Below are 16,675 nucleotides of genomic sequence, written 5' to 3' on the forward strand. Positions count from 1 at the left end.
TACAGTTATGATATTTGTGGTGGTTTAGACTGTTTTGCGTTTGGTTAATGACAATGAGAAATGTCATAAACAGGAGAAAAGTCTCGTGGCTGAGTGACAAACAGGTGTTTTTTTCCTCTTATTATTTCCCTGGCACGAGTGCAAGAGGTCTGGTGACAGGCAATACGCTCAGCAAAGAATCGTTGCAACATAAAGGTGATAGGAAGGCAACGAAATTCGCAGTGATCTATTGTGAGGGAGGAAATTAAGCATGCATACCAAACAAGGTTTTCTATCTGAGGTCCATAAACTTTAAAATAAATTCTCATTAAGCTTAACAAATCATATCATATTTAATATTATGAGTCTGATAAGAACAGACTGTACATACTGTATAATGGGCAAATTCACAGCCGTCTTTTCAGGCTTTAACAGTCAAACATCTGTGTCTTTGGCGCAGGAATTAACTACATTATCTCCATTAAACAAAACACATTAAGTGTAGCCTCACGTATAGTATTACTAGGTAGAAAAATGCTGAGGCTAAAAGGATCCAACCTGCTTTTGGAGGTGAGACAGTGGATTCCACTTGGTTCCTGAGGGTCTGACAAAGGCCTTCTTTTGCAGACTCTACAATCAAACCAGTCATGTTTCGGGTGAGAGAGGTGAACCGTGAGCAGCATGTAATGACCAGCACATTCCTGGGCTGAGTGGCATACCAGCTGTCAAGTCACCGGCTGCCCGCACTGACCCACAGCCCAGAAACATTTCTGTCAGTGGCCGAGGGTCTCAACAACTTTACAATTACAAAACTATCCAGCATGTTCTGCGTCTGCCACATTTTCCATTATTACAGATCAGGGGAAATCATGTCAGAAATGACAGGTATCATTTCAACCTGTCAATGACAGAATGGTGCTGGGCCTCACTGGGACCAGCTACCTTGAGTCTCAGAGTTGAAGAACGATAGACGCCAGAGTTTGTAAAAAAAAAACAACATGGTTCAAACTAAGTATTTTAGAGTATTTCTTCTTTGATTGGACTGTTCACATTTTTTAAAGATTTGATTTGAATTGTCATTTGCTGTCAACTCACCTTGGCATTGGAACAAACCAAAATAGAAACAGAGGGGTGCAGCTAAGACAAGCCAACTGTGAAATCTCTAAACTAGGATTTCCTCTGCTGAGACCCACACAATTATAAGAAATCTACTTCTTAAAACAAGAATTCCAAACATACTACACAGGCTTATTTAGTAAAACAAATGTCATTAAGTGTGAGCAACTGCACTGCAACTCCAACTCAATGCTTACACTTAACGGCTGTAAGCTTTACCAGGTATAATTGGATTGTGCACTAAACCGCTGTGCATACTTCACTCATCTAAAATAGCCACACTGGTGTATCATGGTGATGGAAACACCATTTTTGTAACAACAACAACAACAACAACAACAGCTTTACGTGTCTCTTCCAAAGTTAAATAATGAAGCATATGAGCGACTGTGGTACTTCTGTGGCAGCGCCAGAAGGGGGAAACCAAATACCACAACAAATTTCAAAACTCATGCTGTAAAGTTAAATGATTTACTCCACAGTTGGTTGCATGTTGCAAATAATGTGAAAACTTTATGGATAAGGAGTTAAGCTCCGGTGATCCCTGATGTGATACAAGCTTTCAAAGACACACGGGTCAAATGATCTGTGTTTCTGTAAATTCTAGTTGCACTGGTTAAAAATACCAGAGTGTTGTGTGCACTGTTTGTTTCCTTACTCTCAGTGCAGCTGCTCTCAAGACAAGTGCAGACCATATAAGGTTTGGAGACATTACTGACTGGAATTAGACTTAGAATTTGCTGCATTTTGCCACATTACAACCTTTGGGTTTTTCAGTTTGCAAAGCATAACAACAACAAGCTGGAATCCATGCAAGTGTAATGTGAAGGAGAATTATAGCATTTGACTCTATATAGTAATTAGTGTTGGTGAGCTTTAAACAAACAGTGCATAAAACGTGCAATTTAACTTTTGCTCACACTCTTGTATTGTTTTTGATGTGCAAAACGAGATTTCATCATTTGACATCCTGAAGTTGAAATATTAGTTTTGTCCAGGCATGTGCAAAGACGACACAATGCTTTCCCACAGATAACCACACCTCTTCTCTTTGTGACATGTGAAACAATTTCACATTATTAGTCACTACATGCAAAATACATGACTTGCTAAATCAAGCTCCTCCCTTCTGCTCTCTGTAAAGAAACCACACCTTTGCACAGGAGCAGGTTCTGACAGCTTCCTGATCCCCATTCAGGTATCCGACGTTATCCATGAGATAAAAAGAAAGGGTTTGATGGCTGGCATCTGCATGCCCGGGCACAGGTAAGCAGTAGACAAACATCAGGGCTCTAGGTACAGTAGGTACAGGCAGCGATATGGACTCATACACCATGGTATGTTTCCAAACCCAACACCAGTCTCCAACACAACATGCAGACTGCACTTGGATGAAAAGAGGAAGAAATAGGACTGGAATTGAAGCGTTGAGGTTCTTTAATGAACCATCATCACTTTGCTGTTTTCTAAATCTGACAGAGACTTGTTATTGTGGCCTTTGAAAATGACTGAGTGGAGATGCCATTGTAAAGTGTGAGAAAAAAGTAAACTCTTCAACACAGACCGACAGGAGCAACTAAGAGTCCTGTGGGACTAAACGTTTCTCTAAAGCACAGCATTAACAATAAGACTTGGCCTTGTAAGGAAATGTCTCTCTCTATTTTTGAAACACATGCACAGTGAAATGACAATACTCAGATCCTTTGGTTATTCCTTCTTCTCTTCTAACGTGTAATCCATCCACTGTTTATGTCCTATTCTTCTTCTGTTTCAAAATGAACTTGAATTACCACCTGAGTCAGGCTGAAGGGAATTTAGTTAATCTCCCCTTCCTGAGTTATGGAGTCAAATAATGACTAGAAGTGTTTGCAGAACATTATAATGTCACAGTGAAGCTAAACTTTGACCTTTTGGATACAAAATATAAATGATCGCTTATATATTTATCATAATATGTCTCAGGATCAGGATAATATTTCTTGTGTTATGGCCAAATAACTAGTTTTTTGACATCTGTAACCTTTGAACTTTGACCAACAAAATCAGTTTGATTGTAGAGCAATGATTTGCCCCAAAAGACGTACATCCATAATTATGAACACACATATGCATATACATATACATGGACTGAGGGACTATACAACCACAGCCAGTGATTAGCTATGACACTTACAATATTTGTACTGCTTATTATTATTATACACACTTTACTGCACACAGAACTAATGCACTCTCTTTACAGTTGGAGGTGTGCATTTGGATAACAGTAAGCAAAAACATAATTTATCAAACTATATGCTATAAGTTTGTATCTCCATACAACTCGTTGGATTCTAGAGTAGCTAAGACACACCCATTTTCAAGCAAAAGAATTGACTAAGATTCCTCTTGCAACTAAACCCAGTCCATATATCCTGTTTAAGTCGGAAAGACGTCACTTCCTTAAGATTTGAAGGGATTTTAAGATTAAGATTTTAATGTTCAAAAACCCATCACTAATCTACTTCATTAGCTCTATGTGGCCGTGGTCTGATCAGATTTGATTGACATTTAAATAACATAGGTAATCAAATGCACACAGATTGTTACTCAGAGTAATGAATCCTTGTTTGCAGATCCTATTATAGACATGTCCATTGAGAATAAAACACAATGACCTAGACTCACAGCCACTTCCATGTGGAGAGATAAATGGTGAGTGGACTTCCTTGTACGGGAGGATTTGTTTGGCGATTACGTTATGATATGATACAATGCAGAAAGAAAAGCAGACGGCTAAGGAGACAATAAGACTAGTGTTTCATAAGAACAAGGTCATTTGTAATAAAGGCCTCCAGGACTCAGCTGACAAATGATTCATCAGTTAAACAAGATATGAACACTAAACAATATGGCAGAGCCAATAAGTCACAAGGGCTGGCTTCTGCCAAAAGAGTGAATGTAATCATTTATAGTGGGTTAACTGTTCAGCAACAGTGTGTTCTTTGGTGAATGTGAAAGAATGAGATGTGTGCAGATAGCAGAGAAACAATGCAAGCTAGAAATGCTTAATCACAGAGGGTGTGAGAGCAACTGACAGGGGGTGTACTGAACTGCTACCAATAGCTCAGAGCTACAGCATCATTTGCATCTTTACTTCCCCTTGTTTATCCTTCTCACTCCTGCCTGTGTGGGATCTAACAGGAAAAATGATGTCATCCACAGCCTCTCCTTTTTTCGGGACTTGATCGTCATGAAACCTGCCACTAACCACGAACTCCTGTTGACAACCCAGCACAACCTAGCAAAACAGGATTGTCCAGCTACCAATAACTCAATGGTGACAGTTAAAAAATCCCAGAAAGTGTAAACTAGTCTACAGACAGGCTGTGCTGACAAGCAGCGGCTGTAGGGGCTGGGATCCTCCGTCACCTTGGTTTGTTGGTAATGTTTCCATGGTGAGCTGTTAGGGCGAGGGGGTGGCGCCCTTGTGACAACACCAGAGGAGAGGGGGCTGGGATTGGTTACCTACCTTTTCACCACCAGAGTGAGGGTCCTGTGGGAGCCTTTGACGAGGCAGATCGCTTCCTGTCTGTAGCCAGTCAGGGGAATCTCGTTGATGTTGACAAGCTCGTCTCCCACCTGGAGACACACAGCGGCTGCCTTGCTGCCCTCCTCAACCTGCAACATAAACACAGCAGGTGGGAAACAAGAGTTAAACACACAAATCTTCAGACATAACAATGTTTCAAGATGGATGTTGTTGTTGTTCTTAAGATATTTTTGGGGCATTGTGCCTTATCTAACACTTGGCAGTTTGGAGATAGAGGTGAAACAAGAGCAGATGAATGCAACAACTATGACACAGGACATCTTGGCAATGTTAAGCCATAAAAGAACTTAATCTTCCTTATGCCTTCTAAGTATATTAATTGGGCAGTGTGTGTTGTTAACTGGTTGATGGTCTTTCTTATCTAGATGACTCATATTTGACCTAAAAACATAGTTTTAATGTCTTTGTCTATCCTCTGATGGGGAAATTCCCAAACACACTCAGGGATAATAAAAGTTGGAATCTTGGTCATAGCTCAGTTACTTAATCCTGTCGTACCGTGCAGTGTCTCTCCTGCCGTCAGCTAGACAATAGAGACGAGAGCATCTCAGTCACCTTGGGTCTTTTCTCACCAAACTTAAGGGGACAGCCCAAGTTTAGACAAATTCCAGTTCTATACCAAAACCAACTTTTAATTTTCTAATCTTAGCTGGGGTTCACCGGTGCCATGTTCAGAAAAACCAGCAATTCCTTTCTGTTTGAACTGAGGATGACATGTGCTTACACACTTAGTGGGAAAGGTCTAGGAGTTCAGAGGAAACTAGATGTCAAACTGTCTTTATAAACCATTGGATTGTGTACGCTACTATGATGGAATAACAGGGTTAGGGCCCAGTCACACATATGTAAATGTATCAGTGGTGAACCTTCACCTCCCCAAGACTCACCACTGATACATTTGCATACATGTGACTGTGACCTTAGAGAGGATGCTGCACTTTAATCATGAATTTGCAGAAATGCAACCAGCACTAAGAGAATATACAGTTTATAAGTGGCAGAGAAGAGACTTCTTATGGTCAAGGGCCTCCCACTACCGTGAAGGAGATTAATTAACCTCATCTGACCTAACCTGTTTATTGATTAAACTAACATTATCTCAATTAATCAAGGTTTTTTAAATGATAACATGTTGTGGCAACTTTTTTAACATATTTACCATTCAAACAGGAAAAAACATAAATCCAACCAACTCAACTTAAATTGGCCAGAGGTCTCTGCTGGCTTCTTGGCTGCTCAGCTCTGTCTCTTTCTATCAGGCTCTCTGCCATGTGTCGCTCCTTCCTGTGGCAGCTCTTTCTGCTGCCTCAGATGCGGCGAATACTCCCCTGGTACTGGTTCTCTCTGAGCCACCTCCATGCCCACACATGTTTTTTTACTAAGGCTCAAGGAGACGTCTTATATTGCTTGATAACAAGAAGCCGAAAACCACAGACTGACTGGTATTTCAGGCTCAATGGGGCTCACCTTGTTAAGTGTGTACCACGTATTAAGAAGGCTGAGTCCTTACCACCGGTTTGAATCCGGTGGGGGCCTTAGCTGCATGTCGTCCTCTCTCTCGCCTACTACTAATGACTAATAACCTAATCATTTCAGCTATAAATCAGAGATAAGGAATTTAATTCCTGTTTTCCTTCTCTATGTACATGAATAGAAAGAATGTTCATGTTGTTTATTGAGGAGGAAAAATATTAATTAAATTCTTAATTATCCCATTACATTATCTTAATGCAAGTCTTTGCGGCAGTTGAGACATATAAAGTTACCAGTGTCTTGTTGACTTTCTCAATAGAGCACGTGACAGAAGAAAAACACTCTTTACCAGAGTTAACAGCAGGAGAGCCAGTTTCTACAGACCAGGATCAAAAGCTAATAAAATACTTCAAAAAGCTGCTGTTCAAGCCAGTGACATGATGTAAAAACAAACTGTATTGTATTCCAGACACCTGGAATAACACATCTGTCAATGGGATGTACAGTAAACTGAGTACAGTGCACTGAGGTCAGCATATGCTTGTGTCGATGTACTGTTATCTCTGGAGAGGACCCACCGCAGAGAAGATATTAAAAACTGAAAGAATCGCAGCTACAGAAAGGGCCTGTGACATGACAGATGTCCCCCTGGTTAAGGTCAGAGCTGTCCTCACACTGACGCAGAAAGTCAGATAACAGAAGTGCAAGACAGCACGGGTCGGTGTGGAAAGACAAGCAGTGAGAACTTGCTTGGCAGTTGGCACATTAACACACAAAAGCCAAGCTCTGCAGCTGATTATCAGTTCTCCACTCAACCTGAGAGCGGGGGCTGCATGACTCAACTGCAGAGGTATGTGTACATTTACAGACCATTACGTCTTATATGGCCTTTTCCGCAGCACAGAAACCCAGAGCCAAAGTAGCTCGAACATAGCCTCTTTTCATTCTTCTGTAATTCAGATTTTGAAGCAGCGTCGAGGCTGCAGATTTTTATGATGGCTGGCCAGATTCCTGAGATGGTCCTGATATGGAAGTGAATTTTGTGGAGACACTGAATCACTGGCTGATACGGTTACTGGAAGTAACAGTGTTTAAAATGGACATGAGAACACCACAGTTTCAATAAACAGCAAAACCAGTCTTGGTGACGTGATTTTAAATCTGGTTGGTTTCACTCAGGATTATAGCTGATGTAAGCTCAACGTAAGGACTTTGACGTTAAATGAGACAGGACTGCCCCACAAAAAAACCCTAAGAAAAAACATGTATTTATTTAATCAACACAATTTAAGTGCAGTGTGAGTTCCCACTGTGATGTTTCTTACCTATCCTCTGCCATGTATAGCCCCTCCCCACGCATGGAGCAGAGCAGAGGAGAGATAGGTTGATAACTACTTACGCTAAGTGCGAGTAAAGTTCTAAAACCGATAAATATTGAAAAGTCCAAAAAGCCTAAACTAACTAATAACTGTATAATTCGTATACGTATAGAACAACAACAACAACAAAAAAACATTGCAATAAAGCATCACTTATTGCCCCCAAATTTGCTTCAGAGAACTGCACTTTCTGACTTCCCTAACCAGTCTTAGCTCCAAGCCAACTGGTTCCTACCGTAGTTTATTTACTGGAACATTTTTAGCTACATGTTTGACACTTCAGTGACAGTGAGTATTTACAAGAGCACAGTGTGTGTGTGTGTTGTGTGTGCGATAACAAAAGAAGATGTCAGTCAGTGCTAAATTATTTCTTGACGACAGCATATCTGTAAGACGGCCTTGAACTACACACTAGTTTCGCTTTTAAACAACCGAACAAGAAATATGGCTCAACAACAACTGAATATCTTGAGGATGCAAATTTAAAAAACAACAAACAGTGTCAAGCCGCTGTAAAAAAGAAAACCTGAGGGCAGATAGAAGCAGTGTTCGCACAACATCAAGGCAGGAGATTCATACTGCTTCTCCAAACATTTTTCACCATGGCAGCTCAATCAGCACGAGTCATATACCATGTCCTTTGTTTACCATCTTCCTCCAGGCTATAATCAGTGAAACTGCAGCCATCCTGGAGGCCGGAGTACCCTCAAAAATAGCCTTGTGTCTCTCTGTGGGACATTAAGGGAAGGATGTGGTGGCAAGGAGGATAAGGAATGTGTCCTTTCTGCTGACTGATGTCCTGTGCACCGTGCTGACAAGGGCACTGAACTTGGACCTCATATAGGGATTTAGGTGTTGTCCGCATACATCATTGAAAATGTTTATTGCAGTTTGACAAGCCAGCAGCGACCACATTAACAAAGACACCTAAACTTTTCATGGCGCATCGTTTTTTTAAGGTTTCAGTATTATTAGCATCTCTCACTAATTGTAGACAAATGTTTTAAGCATCTGGAACTTTTGCAAAAAATATTCCAATTGATCACATTTGATTGTGACATGCATTAACCACATTGAATGCTTCCTAAGTACACACAGTACATTTGTGCATAGCTTACATATGTGGTGTCTCAAGATTAAAACAATATATTTACTCATTGGCATTATTTTCCAGAATTAACTGCATCACCAAACTCAATCAGAGCATTACGTGCTATATTGTTGATGTCTATCCTGTGTTTGTTGTTGTAATTTTTGTGGCGTCATTATCAAGTACGTTTCTTCTTCATATGCTTTACTCACTGTTGTTTGAATTGACATGGATCTAAAGTTACAACAGGACCAAACAATATAAGTATAGTTTCTACTTTCTCCTTCTCTCCTCTCGTACCAAAAAGGCAACTTATCTTGAAATAAAAGAGGATGGAATGAATCAATGTACTTTTGGTCATGAAGACAGTTTAAAGAGTGCAACACACAACCAACAGTGGGATTCATAAAGAAGACTATAGTATTGGGTGTTAGCATGTGAACTATCTTTCAGTACATTTTGAGTAGTATGAAAAGCTGACATTGTGATTCCAAATTTCTTCTCCTCTGTATTTATTCTTTCATCAGACAGTTAGGGATGAAAGACAGAACTTTTATTTTGAAAATATAGGGTTTCGTAGTACAATGTTTATATATACACATGAGTTTGAGCCTTGTGTATAAAAGGGAATTCCACATGACCCTGAAACAGTTTCAGTATAATGGTTCATGTCATAACAAGGCAGCAACAGTTAGCTCGACCATTTAGGATACACTAAGAAAACCTTAAGAATAAATGCCTCGTCTCTCATACTTTTTAATACTGAACATTTCCATCAAAGAGCCGGACTGATCCATTCCTTCTTCTCAGCTCAAATATCCTGAAATAATCCTTCCAGCATTCCATATTCCTCCCTCTGAAATCCTGACGTCCACAAATAGAAAACTATCTGAATCTTCTCGTCTCTATCCTAATCCTGTTCTGTATGAATCAGTTTTACTCCAGAGGTTGAGCAACCCCTGAGAGAAACAGAGCCACACAGGGTCCAGTAATTGGTAAAACCTGTTTACCTGCAGGTGATTAATCGCAGCGTGTAGGAACAGAGTCAGTTTTGCAGTGTGTCTGGTGCTGGTTCTTTAAGAGCAAACAATATTTGCCTCCATATAAACTGCGATCCTGGCAGAGGAGACGTATGTATGAGGTGCATGCCCAGCTGTGTTTGGTAAAACAGGATTATTTAAGTTTATTGAGACTAAGGACCGTAAATCCATGAAGACCTTGAACATAACCTGAGTTATGTGTGGAATGTTAAGAATTTTAATTAGATCCAGGATATTTTTTTTAGCAAATACCTTAAACCTCTCATCAACTATGGGCCCTTTTTTAAAACTATCTTTCAGTTTAGTTATCTGAGAGAATGTGAAAAGGAGAAAAACACGCAATAAAGTTATTACGTTTGGCCCTCCTCGACAAAAGTGTGTTCCTCAGGTTTTATTAAGACTCCCTGCTCACTACTCATGCTGAAACACAAACACATAAAAATAAGAACAACACATAAAAAAATCACGTCCAGTTGAAGTCATCTGGAATTTTCTGATCATTAAAGAGATGTATAATTCAACAGTGAACTGGACTGTGGCTGACCAAAAAAATCAACATGGGTGCTGGTGTGTTACATGGTTCAGCAGGAAGGAGTGAGACAGAGAAATAATACAAAAAAAAATGTCATGCATTGTTTCTCAGTTTTAGTGTTTAGTAAAAAATGTTTTATTGTGAGACAGATCACTATACAATTCAAAGAATTAGACTGATCTGTCATTCCTACATGTTCAGGTAGCATAGAGAAGTGCTGTTACTTTTACACAGCATTTGCAAAAATAACACATACTGACCATGAGGGAGCAAGAGCCGCCTATATTTTGTTAAACTGAATAATCACCATCCAAAAACATCGGCCAGATAAAGAACCAATGGCCTTGAGGTAGTGCACACAGGCTTACACGCACAATAAGTCTGTCATTTTATTAACAAATGTTTATAAGAGGCTTCTTATCTGGCAGACAGATATAGTTTAGGAGACATTGTAGGCTTACTTGCATCTTCATCTTGTTAACACAAAGAATTTAACAACACACCTTGTAAATCATTGGGTCTAAACTGAGATCTGCCCCAAAAGAGGACAAATCACTAATCCAGACTTAATTTATCCCATCATGCCATTCCTACGAGCTTCAGGCTGTCACGGATAATTCACTACATTTAGAAAATCAAACAAAGCTCCAACATTCCTCCCCCGCTCCTGGTACCACATGCTACCCTCCGAACTGAAATTCAGCCCAGCACAAAAATATGAGAATGCAAATGTGCATGTGGGCTCCAATAACTCGCACTGTAGTAGGTGACAGCAAACTAAACTCTGAAGCATTTGAAGACACTGTGACATACACATGGGAGTTCAGTCCAGGATCAATTTACTGAAAAGTTTCTCTAAATTTTGAGTCAGCAGCAAGTGAGACTGGTTTAGAGTAAAAGACTTCTCAAAAAAAAGAGTTAATATCTTACCATCAGATGCAAACAAATCCACTTGTGTCGGTCCTAACATTCAGTGACATAACATTTACAATAAAATGCTATGTCTAGTCCAGCTGGGCACTGCTTCGCCCCTGCAAAAATTCAGCAATGTGAACTCACCATTTAATCTTACAGCTTAAAGACTTAAAATGGTCACAGTTCTGGTCATTTGAATCACATGCTTGTAAAACCTATGGTAATGGGGTGAAAGTAGTGCTGACTGTATCCCTCTAAGCCCATATGGTGCCAGAGGTCCTGAGTTTCGGCCACTGGAGTTGGACTTTGGACCTCCTTTGGGTCAACACAGACTCACTCAGCCAACAAAAACCAAGCAGAAACACAGCTCCTGACTAACAGGTGCTGGTGTATTTACCTTGTCAAATTAATGAGCAAGGTCTTCTGTAGTTAATCATTACACAGTGAACAGAGATGTGAGGTTACAGTGTGATTTTAGAACTGATTGGGCACCACTGTGATTAGCTAGTCTCCCTCTCATGGTCACTGTGTGCACACTGTGGCTCAGGCCACCCACTTAAAGTTATGACGCATGAGAATTACAGGCATTAATGCATGATCCGTTGAATGTGTTTTTATTTGGAAAAAGTCTCTATAAAATCCTGACTTTTAGGCATTTCACAGCACATTCAGCCAAAATGCGCCACATGATCCCAGCTTTGGAGCACCTCTGTGTAAAACACTTTCATACTCTCTACATAGAGTAGCTACATTTCCAAATACATGTTTAAATTTAATATTTGAGTAACTGAGCACAAACAAGACAGTTGTGCTCTTGGTTTTGAGGTCGTACTTCCACTTAGAGGTGGTTTGAGCTAAAAGCTACCATCCTCATGCTAACATGACGTGACAATGCAAACACACTGACGTTAAAGCCACAGTAACTTTAAACATTTTTTAGTTGTAGAGTAAGTAGAGTAGAGACCACCAAGATTACAACAGGCGTGATGCCTCCAAACCTGTGGATGTTTCCAGCCATTTCATCATTATTTTTTTATTGTTATTAATAATAATAGAAAGGGAAGTGTAACAGGGGAAACTAGAAGGGCACTCAGAGAGTGCATACCTCCAGCAACACCCTAACCCTAACCACATTTAAATAAAAAAATAACTAATAATTAAAAAAAAGTTCTGCACCAAATTGCACACACTCATTAATATCAGTCCTCTGAACAGGACAGATTTTTCATCAAGATCCATGAATTATTCTCTGGGAAATCGATTAAAATGTTGAAAAATGTCCTATCTCACAATATCAAGAAAGTATGAAAAGAAAATCCTGGATTTTTACCAAAATCTAATGGGTTCTTTCCTAACCCATACAACATCCTTCAACCAAGTTCCATGGTTCTCCATCCCGTAGTATTTGCATAATCCTGCTGCTAACAAACAGACAGAAATGCAAATGAAAACATAACCTTCTTAGGGTAGGTGATTGCAAATATGTCAAATATTTATGTAGCAAACTGAATAAACTACGTAAAAACTGAGGATAAAAATATTGCTGTCATGAATTAAAAGCAACCTCATTAGTATGTTTTAAGCATTGATTTAAGCTGGGGCAGCAATTTATCACGCCTGATCTCCTCGGACAGAGCATTCCAACAGCATCACCTTTGGTTTTAACCAGAGGTTTTTGCAAGATGATCTTAGGCAGCACGTTTGAACATAAGGGGAGAGCAGTTCTGAGGTGAAGGGAGGTGCCAGCTGCCAAACACACTGTGTAATTATTGTCATTGCAACATTATCAGATGAGTAGTCAGTCCACCCATCTTCAAACGTTCTTTTTGATCTGAACTACTGGTCAATTACGCCTCCATGTCTACAGCAGCAGACTATGTATTCCAAATACTGAATCAAAGTCTAGCTCTCTCTCTCTTCTAGCCATCATCACCTGTGCCATCATGACAAATGTCCCATGAATTAATTCTAAATATATCTATTGGAGTTCCTTTGTGAAATGACGTTGAGGATGTTCACTTGAGGAGGGGCAGACTTCAAAGTAGGTGAGACAACTGGACGTGGACAGTAACTGATGGTTAAGCTGAATGCTGCAGCATTTAACATCATATTTTACTGCATATAGTTGTATATACATTGATGACTGATTTATGGCTTTAGTATTGAAGTGTATAACCTGTTAATGACATTTTGATTGGATCAGACACATGCAGTTCTCCATAGGACGTGTAAGTGTGAACGCAAACGTCCTTGTGACAGTCTCCAGTGTTTCTGCAGACTTTCGGCCCCCTAGTATAAAGTCTGCAGATGTCGATGTGTGAACACAGCGGGAGATCCCCCTCTGGATTCTATCTATTACGCAACAGATGCATAAATGAAAAAAACAAAACAAATATCTCTGGATGAGAAAGCGGTGTCACACACGTAGATGACACTGACGTAGATGTCAACAGAGTTTGTATTCATTAGTTGATGATGTGTCGATGTGCTGTAAACAAAAATCACGTGATCTCCGCAGCAGAAATAATACACAAGATCCTGCCTCTGTCTCCTGCCTCGCTGCATCTGAGCAGAGAAGCCCCTGCTGTGCTGTACATGTGTGAAAGGAAAACTGAGAAAGTCCAGACCCAATGCTCCTGAGATCCTCCACAGGACATGTCTGAAAACAGCTTTACACTTGACACCTCAGTTCTCATATTTTTTTTGGGATTACTCACCTTGGTTATGAGCAGTTGCTCTCGATGTTCCAGTCCACCTCTGAGTGTAAATCCCCATGGTGCACCTCCAGAAAGAAATACATCCACCAGCTTCCAGCCCTCACCATCTCTGCTCCTCTGATCCAGATCTCCTGGTTTCTGCATCACGTGCCAAAGGCTCTCAGCTTCCGTATAGTGTAAATCATTTGTATATCCCTCAGCATCCATGGCACTGTTACAAAAATAAAGACAACTTTTAATGATAGTATTAAACATTAGCCAGTCAAAACTTAATAATAGGCACATGTTCTAAAAGCCAATGGAGTCCAACTTGGGCTGCACTCCTAGGACTCATTTTCAGGCCCAGGCTTTACTATTTATAAAATGCTGTCAGGCATATAATCTGTGAGCAATAATGTGAGAGCATGTTTTGTTTCAGTGATATGCTGATGAGAGCTTGCTGTAACTCCCTAGTGTCCAAACAGCCTAGAGGGAGCACAAAGCTACAGCAAGATAATAAGACCCCATTGATTGTCAATTTTAGAAATCATCAAGAATCTATTGATCGCTTTCACAGCTCAGCGTTAACTGGCCCCATGTTATTCCATTGGTCTTTCAAGCCTTCCTGAGCCTGAGTGTGACCTGAAGAGACTACTAAGCGTTTGCCAGTGACTGGAGGAAGCAAACATCATTTAGGGACTCATTTTAGACGGGCTGATGAGAAAATATTTAACTGTAAATACTTTTTGATGCCATTTTTTAAAACTAACTTTACTTTGGACCATGTTTTTGTAATTGTTAGTATTTGCGAATGTTTTATATCATTGAAAATCTCTCTGAGGCATGAAATAATAGTTAACAAAATAATAACAATTTTGTTAAGAAAGTAAAAACGGAAAGATAGAATTCTTAAATGTAGTCTATTGAAAGTAATGTGTTGTTGTAATTAAGCTAACTTATAATTTACATTAACTTGACAAAAGTAAATGTAAACAATTTTGACCAACTGTATCTGAATCAGACCAACACTGATTTGTGAGCTAAACTAGTTATTTCAGCTTATTTTAGCTATTTCAAACCAAAAATGGCTAATTTGTAGCCTATAGTCTTTTAAATAGTGGAGATTTTAACCTGCATTGAAAACAACAGAAAAGTGATCATAGTTTAATCAAGTATTAAAGTGTATACTGCATCACATTAAACTAAACCTGACACAAAAGCTGTGAGAATATTAGGGAATTTGAGGCAAGCCATTATAACATCTTTAAATGAGAGCCTATTTACCAGTTGACCAATTGAAACCTGCCGATATGAACCTTTGAGACATATGTTTATTGACGTTTATGATTATGTGCTGATATGAAAACTTTTATTTTGCAGAATTGACAATGTAGAAAAATTGTTTGGCTGTTGGACGTGATGTCATTATTATTTATTTACTTATATTTATAGTTTTTCAAGGTAAAGTTTAAGATTAAACTGTAAAATACACATTACATTTCTTTGTCATTAGGGTTTGATACAACATCTTAAGAATCATTCCCATTATACGTACATTATATACAGACTGTACAACCAGCTCTGGTTCAAATTAACACCGCACACTAATTCTGCGACTGCACTGTAAACTCAGGTTCAACTCATCTAACTCTGCAATACTCATTTCTGTCAGTTCAATACAATTCTGTGCTCATGTGAAATCCCTCACACTGTATATACTCATGTGCAATCTGTTACACCCTATATATATGTTGCTCCCACTGTAAATTCTGTTTACATTGTATATACTATTTCTATTTTTATATCTCCTTGCATTTATATTGCATGTTTACTATTATTACTTTTACTGATGCCTACTTTATGACAGTCCTCTTTTCTGCTGCTAAACAAATTTCCCCATTGTGGGGAAGGATTCTTTTATTTTACATATGCATAAATATTTCCATATCGTTCGGGTTTCTACAACAATGAACCTTTATCGTGGCATCTCAATTCTAATGTATCAAAGCCGTGGGACTACGTACTTCAGCTTACTAAGAAATACAAGCTGTGATATCAAAGATGTATAATTTCCACAGGTTTCTAGAGCTAGTCTTCCACAAAGCGCGACCTTTCTGCTCTTAATTTGAAGGGGACAGCGCTTAAGTGCATAAGATGAGTGTGCGAATGTTACATCCAGCGGATAGTCTGTGTTTACAGGGAATAAAACTACAACCGTCACTAGTTTAACAAATCGGTAATAGTCCGTAATCACCTGTCGTCATATTCCAGCCAGGCTCCCTTCAACTTAATGCTCTTATGCGAGAGAGAATTAAACACTAACAATGTCGAGCAGCACAATGGAAACCATCTTCCCCTGTGTGCCGACAGCCGGGTGACCGGAGCGGAGTTACACAGACACGCTCTTTGACGCAGGTAACCGAAGCTTCGTGAGAAACAAGCGCTTGTGTCTGAAAAAACAACTCCACTCCATGAGACGTTTGACTCTGTCCACACACACACATCACAGAATAGCAGTTTAAACAGCTGATCTTACCTGGGAGTTCAACTCCTGGATAAACCGGTGGACACGAACGCTTCCCTCGGGTGAGTCACGCAGCTTTATCGCAGGTTTACGTTACACATACTTGGTCTTTTTCAGCGCGACTAAGTTCCCTCTGTAGTGAATCGCCTTTAAAACAAAGGAGCGGCTCTGCGACTTGTTTCGCCGGGGAGCTGCGGAGTTTCTCTGCTGTTTGTGAGCAGCAGCAGTTCAGCCCGTGTCCCTGCTGCCTGAACCGAGAGCGACACACTGACACACTCCGGAGAGTTTAAATGAGCTAAGCTAACCTAGCTCCATCCATGGACACCAGGGACAACAAGT

At 39.8% G+C, this 16,675-nt stretch overlaps 1 protein-coding gene across 4 annotated transcripts in view; it reads right to left on the bottom strand.

Moving 5' to 3' along the window:
- Positions 1-16,638, bottom strand: part of shroom2a (shroom family member 2a) — a 33,393-nt gene extending 16,755 nt beyond the window's left edge. For 2 of the 4 annotated variants that reach the window (XM_035176325.2, XM_035176323.2), the window contains exons 1-3: positions 16,349-16,638; positions 13,834-14,044; positions 4,607-4,755 (exon numbers count right to left, since the gene is read on the bottom strand). In XM_035176325.2, coding sequence (XP_035032216.2) covers positions 4,607-4,755; positions 13,834-14,040 — 356 coding nt within the window. In that variant the 5' untranslated portion in view covers positions 14,041-14,044; positions 16,349-16,638. Of the gene's footprint in view, positions 1-4,606; positions 4,756-11,131; positions 11,368-13,833; positions 14,045-16,348 lie in introns of those variants that run through there. The other 2 variants (XM_035176327.2, XM_035176328.2) reach the window with 2 other exon arrangements.
- Between the last annotated feature and the right edge of the window lie 37 nt (positions 16,639-16,675).

Source organism: Hippoglossus stenolepis, chromosome 14, assembly GCF_022539355.2.
Source record: "Hippoglossus stenolepis isolate QCI-W04-F060 chromosome 14, HSTE1.2, whole genome shotgun sequence".
In the NCBI taxonomy this organism is placed as follows: domain Eukaryota; kingdom Metazoa; phylum Chordata; class Actinopteri; order Pleuronectiformes; family Pleuronectidae; genus Hippoglossus; species Hippoglossus stenolepis.